This window comes from Haliotis cracherodii, unplaced genomic scaffold (assembly GCF_022045235.1).
Source record: "Haliotis cracherodii isolate W230 unplaced genomic scaffold, xgHalCrac1.p SCAF_6, whole genome shotgun sequence".
NCBI lineage: Eukaryota > Metazoa > Mollusca > Gastropoda > Lepetellida > Haliotidae > Haliotis > Haliotis cracherodii.
The window spans coordinates 50426691-50440572 of NW_027266319.1; the positions used below are offsets into that span (position 1 = coordinate 50426691).

Sequence of the window (13882 nt, forward strand, 5' to 3'; positions counted from 1 at the left end):
TAAAGATAATAGGATTTGATGGTTAACATTCAAAAACTTCTTTTTTTTAAAAAAGCTTAATCTTTGGTAATGAAATAATGTTAAATCTCAATTGCTCTCATTTTTTGTACTATGAATGTTCTTAATCAGTCAATTGAGTTTACTTGTCTTTGAAAACTTAAGTGCTGTACACGAATAAATTCTCTTAATGTACAAAACATATACAAACAAAAACATCCCATGAACATGATGAAGTTCAATAATATAATAACCACTCTGAAAATATGACATTTTATTTTCTGACAAACAATTCATTAAACCTAGAACAGGTTTGGAAGTATCCATCAAATGAGTGATGAGTGATGAACTTTTACTGATCTAGATATTTGATGATTTTAACAACTGATAAACATAACCCTTCACTGATTCAGATATACATCTCTTAATGAGAGTGAGGTTTTGTTTAATTGTCAGTGTTATTTCAGCAAAATGGTGGGCTCCCACTTCAAAAGGTAATTAACGTGACCATGTAAGGAATCAAACCTGGTACTTCTATTTGACATGCGAGTGCCTTAACCACTATGCCAGAATCCCCCAACATCTTTGTCATACTGTCCCAGAATAGAACACAAACATACCTCCATGATGGTGAAGAGTAATTTGTTTGTCTGACGCGCCAGTTCGTTGATTTAGGAAATAAATCACATGAGCAATTAATCAAACTTCAAATTGTAAAGGGCGCAAATCAAAGATAGTAATTGTCTAAGTTATAATATCATAAATTAAATAACAAACTAAACAATTCCCATCCGTAAGTATGTTGCTACACAGATTCCATGTCCACATTAACTGATGATGGCGTATAGCGTTTCACTGTGTAGACTCAGCACGTCTTTCACTGTTGCCGACGTTAACGCTCCCTTGTTGTCTCTTGTTTTGCTGACCGTCACAGTAGAACTGTTGACACCGAAAACGGCTCTAACCTGGAACCCAGAACAATATTTTCTGTACCCATAATAAACTTTGTCATCAGAGATGTTTTCCTACATAGAAATTCAGAATAGCCACTTTTAAAGAATATGTTAAGAATATTAATCAAGTAACCAAGATGCATAGCTCACAAAATACATGTACATTTCCAGACTACAACTTGGCAAGCCATGTAGTAGTTTGTTTGTTTGTTGTTTAACGCCGCACTGAGCAATATTCCAGCTTTACGGCAGTCTGTAAATAATCGAGTCTGACTCAGACAATCCAGTGATTAATATCATGAGCATCGATCCATGCAATTGGGATCGATGACATGCTTCAACTAAGTCAGCGAACCTGACCACCCGATCCCGTTAGTCGCCTTTTACGATAAGCATAGTCACCTTTCACGGCAAGCATGGGTTGCTGAAGACCTATTCTATCCCGGAATCTTCACGGGTACAAAACCAGTATAATTAAAATCAGATCTGTTTCTATACATCTGCATGAACTTCTGACAACCCCTTCAAAGGATGTCGCAAAAACTGACGGCCAATTCTAAATGAAAGACATGTGGGTTCTTGAGACCAACAAATGAAAGCTTTCCAACATGATTCAAGTTCATTTATTTACCACTACAATTTAAAAATTTAAATTTTAAAAATATAATACCCCGAGTACACACATTTTTATTTGATGGTGCTCATGTTCGGTTGTAGGTGCTATAACACTCAGAAATGACAGGGTGTTTACAATATTCACAACATAATTGTACAGCCTTTATTGTAAACATTCAGAACTGGCTGTTTAACTTCACTTTCAAGATACAGATTAAGATGACATGGTCTGATTGATATGCTCACTCATACCTAAAATTTAGAAGCCTCAACGCTTCTTGGCTCTTCACTGACATGACCTTTGGAGGCAATGTCAGATTTTCATGCAGAGAGGAATTGTATCGGTGTAAAATATGTGATTGTATGGGGAATGAGACAGAACATAAGTATAGAAAAATGTAAGGATATATATTGATAATGAAAAGGATATGAACAAAGTAACTCACCTGGTCTACAAGTTGGTCTACAGAGAGGGTATCACCTCGAGGGTTCTCTAAGAGTAATGTCCCCTTCTCAGCCTTGCCTTTTGACCTGATGACCTCAACATTAGCAAAGTGACACACTGGTGTGGTGACCCCTGCTGGTGTTGGACCTGACTGATTGGATGAACCAGATATATAAAGTGTTCGCGTGGAGTAGTCGGCCATCTTGGAATCAGGTGAGAACTGTTTTGTGCGAGCAGCATCTTCGAACACCTTCACTTTCTGTCCCCGAACGCCAAACACTCTTTGTGCCTGTTGTCACAAGTATCAAAATGAAAGATTGCATCGATATTAAAACACTGCCATCAGAAATATTAAGCATTTTTGTATATGGCTCTGAGCCAAAAGGATAAAAATAACTAAACAATTGTTGAAAATTATTTTATTTAATATTTCCTGATTTGATGGATGAGAAAAGTAAAAATATTTTGTTCCACTACAAAAATAATATTAGGGTTAATTATTGAGGATGCACCCACTGCTAACAACTAAATTTCCCGACGGTATGGATTGTTGCTCATATTTTCAATCACTGATTTGTCTGGTACAGATGCAATTATTTACAGGCCAATGTCATGTAGCTGGAGTGAACTGACAACAAACAAACAACGAAACAAACAGTGTTTCCTGGCATGGACAAGGTAAACAAGCAGTAGCTTGTATATAGTACATCATATTGCTATATATATACATCCACTCCAAGTGGGCATTGTGACCAACCAACTCGCGTTACAGTCACACTTCACCATATGCATCAGGATATATTCTCCAAACGAATCTATAGGTTTCACAAGTTTGGATACTTACACAAAGACAGAGATCATAAATTTGAAACATTTGGCTTAATGGTGTCTTATTCTTGTACACGCACGCCAAAACATCGTATTTTATTTTATTTTATTACGCACACTGCTTACTTAATGCATATCAAACTTCACATTGATAGATGCAGAAATGACTGATGTTAAAAAATGATATTTCAATATGGCTGCCACGGGCAGCCATGTCTAATATCAGATCAGAACTGAGCACAATTCAGAGACACAACAGCTGGGATCCTTCATGCAAAGTTTCAGCTTCAAAGCCTTTGTAGTTTCAGAGATGTCGAAAATGTAAAATTAATGGCTGACAGATGACAGACAACTCCCCACAAAATTAGCTCACTGACACACAGCCAGGTGAGTGGAAAATTAAATCTTGACCAGGGATGAGCAACGTTCCATCCCATCAAGTTGAACATATTTGTAAGACATTGGACTCAGAACTCATACTATGAAAAACATTAGTTAAACTACCATAAGCCCAAATCCCTTATATAGTCTGATGAGCCTCTAAATGAATCCACTCAAATAAGTCAAATTAAATCACACAACTAATTGTGATCAGCAAATAACCCTCAAGTGAAATCTAACAATTTCCAAACACAAGCCTACCTCAGCTGCCAAGTCTTTTGCTGCCAGTGGGAAGCTCCCGACAGGGTTCTCCAACAGTAATGTGCCTTGTCTGCCAGTGAAACCCTCTTGGGCAACAGCTCCTAACAGGGTCAGATTTAGAAACCTACAATTAGGCTTCACACCATTCTTGACAGTAGCCGGAGCAAGATGTGATGATGTGGAGCGTGATGGAGTTCCTGATGCAGTGCCTCGTCTTACGATGGCTAGTTCTATCTTGTCAGACTTGATCTGGAATGAACAGAGAAACAGTATATAACCAACCAATGGTGTAAAATTGGATGTAAAATAGTGCTCCAATACTCTTAAAAAGTGTCACTGCACTGTAGTACATCAAATTCACATTCAGAAGAGGTTAGATATCTAGCTGATGAGCCAGAGAAATTCTGGCTCAGTCAATAAAAGTAGAAATTGGGATGGTGGTCATTAAAGTTTTGGACTTCACTGACTGGAACCGCCATTAGCACGGACTGGAACACCAACATTTATAGAAGAAGCCTCAGAAATCCCAAACAGACAGGCCAAGGTAAATCCCCTATTTGCTTAACAAGTGTACCGATGTTCAAAATTAAGCATGAAACTTGCCCTAACCCTAATAACAAATAACGAAAGAGGGTTCCCTACACTCAATTGCTTCATGTGGAGGGGGGGGTCCAGTTGTCCGCCCCCCACCGCCCCCTTAAAAACCAAATGTAGTATGTTGAGGCAGAAAAATTGACTGAGAGAGGATTTTGATATTTTGGACCCCTCCCTTTTAAAAATGCTGCATCCACCCTTGAGCTTGAGTGGCACACCTGAAATTTCAGACACTTTGAGACGCTGTTTAATAACATAATGGGTGTCTGCAAGACCCTTACCTCCGAGCTCTCCTTGATGAGTTGTTCTCCCTGGGCAGGGTAGATAGCCAGGGGCTGCTTGATGGTGGAGAAGATGAAGTCGGAGAACTCGCTGATGATACGAGTCAAGTTTGAGGAGGCCTGGTAGAACACGGTGATCTCATCTTGGGGAGCCAGATTTGCCTGGAGAGCAGTATGAGATCATTCAACACTAGATTAGCTTACATACATAGTTGTGTGTGACAGTGAGAAGGCCTGTTGTTTTTTCTTGTTTGGTTGGTGTTTTAAGGCAGACTTAACAATAGTTCAGCTTTATGATGGCGGCCTGTGGGGCCTGTAATTTGTCAAGACTTGCAAGAATGACACACTGACTCACTAAGTCACCTCTTAAACCAGCATATTAGGAACCTATTCTAGCCCGGGATCCCCATGGGGAGGAGTGACAATGAGATTGTGAGGAGTGAGACTGTGAGAGAAGGCTGTGGGTGAGGAAGTGTAAGTAACATTGTAAGTAAAAAGGCGTAAGTAATAAATTGTAAGTAGGAGCGTAACTAAGACAGTAAGTAAGACAGAAAGTAAGAAACCATAGATAAAAAATTGAAGTAAGGTTGTAAATATTAAAACATAAGTAATATTGTAAGTAAGAAAGTGTAAGTAAGATTGCAAGTAAGAAAGCGTCAGTATGATTGCATAAGAAAGCATAAGTAATAAAGTGTAATTAAGACAGTAAGTAAGAAAGCGTAAGTAATAAATCGTAGGTAAGATTGTAAGTAAAAAAGTATAAATAAGATTGCAAGTGAGTGAGTGAGTGAGAATATGGTTTTACGCAACTTTTATCAATATTCCAGCAATATCAAAGCGTAAGTAAGATTGTACGTAAGGAAGCGTAAATAAGACAGTAAGTAAGAAAGCGTATGTAAGATTGTAAGTAAGAAAGTGTAAGTAAGAAAGTGTAAGCAAGATTGCAAGTAAGAAAGCGTAAGTAATAAAGCGTAAGTAAGATTGTACGTAAGGAAACGTAACTAAGACAGTAAGCAAGAAAGCGAAGTAACATTGTCAGTAACAAAGCGAATTTAAGATTGTAAGTAAGAAAGCATAAGAAAAGTTGCAAGTAAGAAAGCATAAGTAGTATTGCATGAAAGAAAGCGTAAATAAGGTTGTAAGTAAGAGAGCGTAAATAACCATTGTAATTAAGAGAGAGTAAGAAAGAGAGTAAATAAGATTGAAAGTAAGTGGGCATAAGATTGTAATAAAGTGCTCAAAAGTAAAATTGAGAGTGAAAGTTAGTTATTGAGAGTATGGTATGAGGCTTCACCTTCTTCCTGAGTTTCTGTATACGGTTGATGACTTCTCTGGCCACCCCCTCATCCAACATGGACTGGTCCGGACTCACGTCCAGCAACACAAGGAGCTGAAACATGAAGCAACATCAGCATCAACATCAACATCAGCATCAACATCAACATCAATAACCCGTAGATCAGAATTTCAGGGAGTCCAAAGTCAGGCTGGTACTACATGTCTACCACTTTGGCTGACATATATTTTTTGGGGTACTGTATTGACCAACCATGCAAGGATCAAAGAGTAAACTTGGGGGTCCAAATCCACAATCAGAAAATCCTGACAGGACCAAGGCAGGTAATTCTACAAAGCAAACTGCAGCATCTTAGATGATTGTGGCATCTAGACCCATCCACACAGTCACTCACACCTAAAATACCATGTTGTCCACAATCAAAGTGCATCCAGTCTTACGCATTTTGAGTACTCATTGTTAGCTGAATGAGTGAGAATGGTTTTACGCCGCTTTTAGCAATATTACAGCAACATCATGGCAGGAGACACCAGAAATGGGCTTCACACATTTTACCCACCTTGGGAACTGAACCCGGGTCTTAGGCGTGACGAGCAAACATTTTAACCACCGGGCTACCATACCGCCCCTGCATTGTTAGAGTGAGTGAGTGAGTATGGTTTTACGCCGCTTTTAGCAATATTCCAGCAATATCACGGCAGGGGTCACCAGAAATGGGCTTCAGACATTGTACCCATGTCGGGAATCGAACCCGGGTCTTCGGCATGACGAGCGAACGCTTTAACCACTAGGCTACCCGACCGCCCCCTGCATTGTTAGATACTTGAACAGAATATGTTTTTCAAAGAACATAAACTATCTACAGAAAATATTGTGGTAACGTATTACTTATAGAATAGGAAAATTCTACAAATTACATTAAGTAATACGTTACCACTGTTATACCGAGGCTGACTACCACAGTAGGCGGTGGGGAGCACCTACAACCCGAATCCTGACTGCTAGCGTTCCTTCCGACCAGCGGAAGTAAACACCAAGGCGGAAGCACTCGATGCGCATGCACCTAGCTAGGCGTTACCCTATAGGAATACCAAAGCACTGTCAAGCGCATACCGTAAGGCTCAATCGTCATTGCCAAAACGATTGGTGACTCCAAACGGCCCCACTGGATAGGTATTTCATCGCCGCAGCGGATGAGAACACTGTATCCGCGTGAGCTTAATCTTAGATCAGGTTAAACAGTCGAAAAGAGGGAAATTAATTTCATTCAGACCGTATATCCCAGAGCAAGCCTACTTAAAGTATGCATTAAGCATGCATCACAAGGTTGGGATACACGACAGACAATTAAATACATAATTGTCAAAATACAAATAAGGACAAAGCACACAAAAAGCCGCCCTGACCTGTGGTGTGAGTGCGCTGGTTTGAGGGACCCTAACTCCTGTACCCACGGCAGTGGGAACATTGGAGTCGACCCAGATTGACCACCGTGCAAGGTCTGACGCCTGAGGAGTTCGGAATTGCGCTGGGCACACCCCTTAGGTGCCCGCTTGCGCCGCGATCTGTGGGCCCAGACGGTGCACACTCTCCACGACGGCATCAGCGACCTGTTTGAGGTAATGATTGGCAAAAACCGAGTTAGAACGCCAGTAACAACCTCGTAATATTCTGCGAACAGAGATATTCGAGTGTAGGGCAAATGTTGCCGCTAGCGCCCTGATCTCGTGCGGGTTTGACCCCGCTACCGGTAACCCCCGAGACCGGTACGCCAGATTGATGACAGAACGAAGCCACAAAGCAATCGAGTTGCGAGTTATGTCAACCGTGCAATTAGGGTTACACGATATGAACAGACGGTCACGCCCTTGTCTACGTTCATTCGAGAAAAACCTTTACTCCTCAGACGCTCGGTGACAACATCCACGCGTGCAGATTGAACTGCCCTGCGTTTGGATGAAGCTGACGGAAGTGGAAGTGGCGACTGCGTGACCTGGGTCAGCAAGTCGGGGTACCACAATCTGTTCGGCCACATGGGCGCGATCAGTAACATTTGACAGCGAACTCCTCGGAGCCGGCTTAGAATGTGTGGTATCAACGCTGTCGGCGGGTAAGCATTAGCGTCCAAGCCCGTCCAGTCTAACGCGAGAGCATCGTGATCGATGGCCCTCGGGTCCGGGACTGGTGATACAAAAAACGGGAGTTGATTGTTGAACCGCGTTGCGAACAGGTCGACCATCGGACGACCCAAACGTTCGCACAGCCACTGAAACACTACTGGGTTCAGCATCCACTCTGTGGGGCTCGGATCCTGAGGCCTCGATAGAGCATCGGCCAGTACGTACCGCACACCTGGGATGTGACGGGCGCGTATCTGGCACGGGACACTGTCCACCAGAGCGTAAAACTCGAACGTGAGATCGAGTAGCGAGTGACTGTGGGTTCCCCCCAGTTTGTTCACATAGGACACTACCGTCGTGTTGTCGGTCGCAAGCATGAGCCGGGCGTCGACGAGACGATGCTTCCAGTGATTGACTGCGTTGATCACTGCCTTGAACTCGAGACAATTGATGTGAAGACCTAGTTCGTCTATGCACCACAGCCCCGAGCTCACCACCCCCTCTAGATGGGTGCCCCAGCCCACTAGAGAGGCGTCTGTATACAGGTTCAACGTGGCCCGGTAGGGCCGCATAGAGACTCCTGATAAGACATTGTAAGGGACCGTCCACCACTCCAGATGCGGTCGGAGCCGATCCGGGAGGGCGACGGTTGCACTGTTCACCTCCGTTGCTAACAACTGGATTAAAAACCGTTGCAGCGGGCGGAGTTGGAGACGACCCCATTCGGTGCAGTCCTGGGCTGATACAAGTAGCCCTAACAGCTGTTCCCAAAAGTGAACTGTCTGTTGCACCACTAAGACTTTTGCAATCATCGCCTGAATCTTGTGCCACCGGTCTGGGGGGACAGAGAGGCGATGGGACACCGTGTTGAACCGACCTCCGATGAACAGTAAGTTCAGAGAAGGGGTTAACTCGCTCTTGGGAAGATTGATAATCCACCCCAATTGCTCCAAGAGCCGACGTGTGAAAAACGAGATGGCGTGACAGGGTGTCCGTCATTCGATTTGCTACTAGCGAGTCGTCCAGGTACGCGAAGTACCGGACACCCCTCCTGTGGAGGAACCCCACTATGGGGGTGGTTAACTGGGTGAACAGCCAGGGAGCGGACGTGTGAATCATTCTGAGTTCGGCACTGTCCTACTTGGGAACGAGAAATATCCTGAAGTAAAACCCCGGTGTTATTTCTGGTAGAGCTAACTCCCGTACTGCCCCTTCTCCACCAACCTGCCGATGGCATCGGCGAGGATGGGAAGATCGGTTTCCGAATCGAAACCTGCCAACGGGGCAACGGTGAGCGGCGGATTCACTTTGAGATCAAGCCGATAGCCGTACCGAATCGTGTTGACCACCCACGGGTCGTCGAACACTTGTTCCCAATTCTCCCAGTAAGTCTGGAGTCTGGCTCCCACTGGGGAAGGAGAGGGGGCCCTGACAGGCTGTGGCAGGCGCAACTGTCCAGGGCCAAGTGACTCGGGTTCACCTAAGGGCCAACCGAAGTTGGCGCTGTCGGCATACGAACCCCTCCAATGAGAGTCACCTGGAGGGGCCCTTGCCGTCCTTAGACGACTTGGGCTTCCCCCAGTTCCCCGTCTTCCCGCGAAAGGGCAGCTGATTGCCCATACCGGAGCCCACAGGGCGGGACAACTTCCCAGAGGAAGAAGAACCCGACCCCTTAGACCTACCGGCCGCAGCAGCCTGGGGCGCGCTCCGGTTAGGAGCGGCACCCAGGCGCCTATGCAGGGACCCAACAAGTGCAAGTGTGTGCCGAGAGTCCTCGGCAACGTACTCCAGGGAAGCATTTAAACTGAGCAGGCAGTTGTAAATGCGTTGGTCACGGTCCGTGGGAGAACCTTCGACCAGACTGGCCGCTGCAGCCAAGTAAGTGTCTCTGTGAGACATGGAGTGCCGAGCGAGGGCGTCCAGCTGGTGCAAGGTAGCTTGCGTTACCGTAGCAGCCGGTGGGGCACGGACACCCAACCGCTCAACATGGGCCTCCGCGGTAGGACCAGCCTCGGGAAAGGCAAGGTCATGTACCGGGAATAAACCCTTTCTCCACGACGTCGGAGGCAACGGGAGACCCCGACCGGAGGCCGTCGCGAAGGCGTTCTCCAAGGAAGGCTTGATACCGCGCAGCAAGGTTGATGCGGGGAAAGCCATGTCGGAAGACTCATCGTATACCTCGGAGGAACCCACAGTCGTGGATTCCCCGCGGTACCGGCCGGGGCATGTCCTCAAAGAGGTCATAAACCATGGCCACGCGGTCCTTAACCGATAGCGAGAGCAACGGTTCGGGGGAAGGACCGGTGACCACGGGAGCCGCCGCCGTACCGGTGGACCCCGCGGCCACCAAAGTGGCCGGGGACGGAACAGCCAGCGGCCTATCCTGAGATAAGGCCGCCAGCTTGGAGTCCACAAGTTATGCAAGTAATGCAGCGACGGAATCCCGGACAGCCCACGGGCTGCCAAGGGATCCGCCGCAGCCGTGGTGGTGGTACCCGCAAGGGGACCCCGACCGGACGATCCGGCCACCACAGGGGTGGAAACGGACTGCACATACAGCCGGTAGCACTCGCTTGCGGCACACCCCGCAGCTCCTGGTTGCGGGGGTAGAGGGGTTGGAGGATGGCGAAACATCCATGTCAGACATTTTGTTTGTACTATGAACAAAGAGCACAACATGGTTACAACACACGCACCACAAATAGTCACAAACGAGTATTTTCACAAGAAAATAAACGAGCAATGGGAATATAGAACATACACATATAACATATAGAGGAATAAGTGATGTAAAAACCCCAAGATATACTAGAACAGGGGAACGTAAGACGCAACGTGCATACGAGACACCCCGCAAGGGCGGGAAAAATATTTCCTTTTGGTGGGAAAAATATTTCCAAGCGTAGTTACAGCAAACGCCCCGTAAAAGCACAGTTTATTAGAGAGAATAAACAGTAATAAATATCACCGAATGGTTGGAGAAACAGGAACGCTTGAGCAGTTTATTGTACGTCTTGCTAGAGCAAGCGAAGAGACAAGAGTGAAGGGTGTCACATGGCAGCTAGGTGGCTACGCACGTGCTGCATGAGGTAATTGAGATCTCTGTGGTAGACAACAGCCTCGGTACAACAGTGGTAACGTATTACTTAATGTAATTTATTCTAAAATAGGATGGACATACAGCAAGTAAAATAACAGACAGACAACACCATGACGTGCATGAACATAGTCAATTAAGTTTTCTTAGAGTTATCTCCCTTTAAGTAACATAAGCAAAAACAGTTACCAGTGCTGCAGAATATTGTCATGGAAACCAACTCACCTCTCCTTCTGAATGAGCTTCATACTGTTCACTCTTGCCAGCCACTTTATCCTCAACGCTATACATTATTCTCAGATCTTCTCGTGCCAGGACATGTCCTCCCACAGTTATCTCCCCTGATTTCTGGAACGCCACAAGCTGCGCATCTGTCAGCTGTTGGATATCCTTCATAACGTTCTTGAAGTCTCCCTTGAGTCTGGCGCCAAGGACTCGGTGATCAGGCTCGGCCTTCAGACGGACGCCATACTTCTCCTTGTTGGTTGTGGTGGTCAGGGACCGTACATTCAACTCCTGGATGATATTGACAAATGGGAGATTATCTCTTAAATCAATGTAGAAATAAGTAACCTTTAGATCTAACCGCGCTAGTTTGAATTTGGAACCAAACATGCAGCAGGAGGTTTCAAATGGTAAATTTAGCGCAGTTAAATATACAGGTAACCTAGTCCGATATCAAAAACACAGTAGGTTTATCTCCATTCTACCATGACTCAATAAAATGCAAACTCTTTGGTGTTAGGTAATACATTGAGTGAAGCGGCATGGAGTATATATATATACTCACCACAAAAAGAAACGTGAACCATGGAAACACATAGAGAAGTATGTACTTTTAGAAGAGATGTGTCCAAGGTATAAGATTAATGACAAAACTAACAATCAGTCAAGTTTTACCACAGAGTGTCTTTTTCTTATCACGATATGCTGCATGTGATTTCCAAACTTTACACGCTTTTCCTGCACAAGACAAATGGTGCATCTCGAGTCATGGATCTATGACGTCACATGATGGTTTCATGGGCGTCTGTTCACACAACATAACAGTATGTTCGTTTGTGCGTCAAACTCATCAAGTACCTCTGGAATATGAGTAATTCTTCATAACTGACCAACAAATATGCAGTTCACGTTTCTGTTGTTGGTGACTATACATACACAAAAAGCAAATTGTTATTCAGTTGTGTATGCTCTGGTTATCTTAGATTTCTTCAGTTTGTCTACACTTGCCACAAAACACAGATATCAAACCTAGAAACATAATCGGGGCGAACCGGGTTTCAAACCAATAATCATAGGTTTCTGGCGTGCCGAAGGGATGCAACTCTGCACAGTGAATCGCGGCGCCTTAGACGACTGGGCCACTTGTGCCCCCTTCAAAAAGCCATAGCTTGGGAGGAACCTAATATATCCTAGATCTCTGCATGAAAATAATGCATCTGATTTAAACCTCCTTATAATGCAAATTATACAAAGATAGCAGGCTTTCCTATCAGGTAGATACTGAGGGAAAAAGTTTTTCACCGATGCGAATCGCAGCGCCTTTGACGACTGGGCCACCCGTGCCCCGACACACATTCGACCAAATCATCAACTTTGACAACTGATCCACTGAGTTGCCTTTGAAGACAAGATAAGGCTACAGGGAACCCATTCTAACACAGGTCCTCATGGAGAATAGTGTACATAACCTGACCTGTACGATGTATTTCTCCAAGGACCTGATGTCCTCCAGGGCACTGGGGTCTTGATGGATGGCAACCACTTCCTTCAGAGGGTACTGTAGCAGACAAAAACACTTGATTAATCAGATCAAATCATCCATAGAACACTTAATCCAGACAATCTCAGTGAGTGAGTTAGTTGGGTTTAAAGCCGCTTTTAACATTCTTCCAGTTATATCAAGGCGTGTGTCAGCTTAATGTGGGAGGAAAGCCTGAAGTCATGCAGGTCCCGGACGTTTACTTTGGTGAAACCTTGAAACATAAGCGAGTGAGTGAGTATGTTTTTTTCGGGAATCGAACCCGTGTCTTTGGCGTGACAAGCGAATGCTTTAACCACTAGGTTACCCAACCGCCCTGGCCATCTAAGAACAAACCTGTGCAAAGCCATGTAGCCATGACTACTGTGTGAGTGAATGTTGTTTTATGTCACAATTAGCAGTCAGGTCGCAACTACATCACACAATCCTATGTTTGAGTACTGAGGTCTATTCAAAAACTAGATACTAAAAGATTGATTCTCTCCTTAACTTGGACTTACAGACTACAACTCTACAACTGCTTTGTGCATGTGGCCCTGACTCACTCCCCTGGCCAAACAAGTAGACTTGCACAAACTTTTACAAACCTGTAGAGGTTATGAATTCTCTGATGAAATCCTCCTTGGGGCACTTATTGCATTTTCCTTGCTCAAGAAAATCTACATGACATAGTTGTAACCATTTTCCTTAATAAAAAATGTTACCACACAAAAAACTTCGTTTTTGTATGATATACAACCACCCTTACGGGGCCTCACCACCAACGGCGCCTCACGCCAGGGGGAGCAACTCTCACCCAAATCACTTTCCATATGTCAAATGCTGACGGAATGTGGGGAGGTGGGTGGCCGTGCCCCAAGGAGGATTTCATCAGAGAATTCATAACCTCTACAGGTTTGTAAAATTCTCTTTCTGATTAAATCCTCCTTGGGGCACTTATTGCATCAGGACAGACTCCCAAAGATAATCTAGGAAGTGGCATCCGTCAGCAACAGGCGTAAATAAATACATCGTATTTGATTATTCAACAGAATAAAATATTGAGTTCAATAAATGGAACCAACCTTATCGTGAGGCACCACCGTCGAAAGGCGGGGGCTAGAGACAGGGCGTGGTCGACCATATATTATGATAAAGCCTGTTTTTGCGGCTTGTCATAAGTTGAGAACTCGAAACACCTCCCACCCCCACACTTTTTTTGAACAAGTGATATAGGGGCGTAGATCACGAGAGACCATAACCAGCGTT

General features: G+C 44.6%; 1 protein-coding gene across 1 annotated transcript in view; it reads right to left on the reverse strand.

Annotated features, from left to right (window-relative positions):
* Positions 1–420: 420 nt before the first annotated feature.
* LOC139445154 (isoleucine--tRNA ligase, cytoplasmic-like) overlaps positions 421–13882 on the reverse strand; it is a 45492-nt gene continuing 32030 nt past the window's right edge. Inside the window, exons 24-30 of the mRNA XM_071226259.1 lie at positions 12569–12652; positions 11095–11385; positions 5650–5745; positions 4356–4517; positions 3481–3729; positions 2012–2299; positions 421–962 (exon numbers count right to left, since the gene is read on the reverse strand). Coding sequence (XP_071082360.1) covers positions 825–962; positions 2012–2299; positions 3481–3729; positions 4356–4517; positions 5650–5745; positions 11095–11385; positions 12569–12652 — 1308 coding nt within the window. The 3' untranslated portion in view covers positions 421–824. The remainder of the gene's footprint in view (positions 963–2011; positions 2300–3480; positions 3730–4355; positions 4518–5649; positions 5746–11094; positions 11386–12568; positions 12653–13882) is intronic.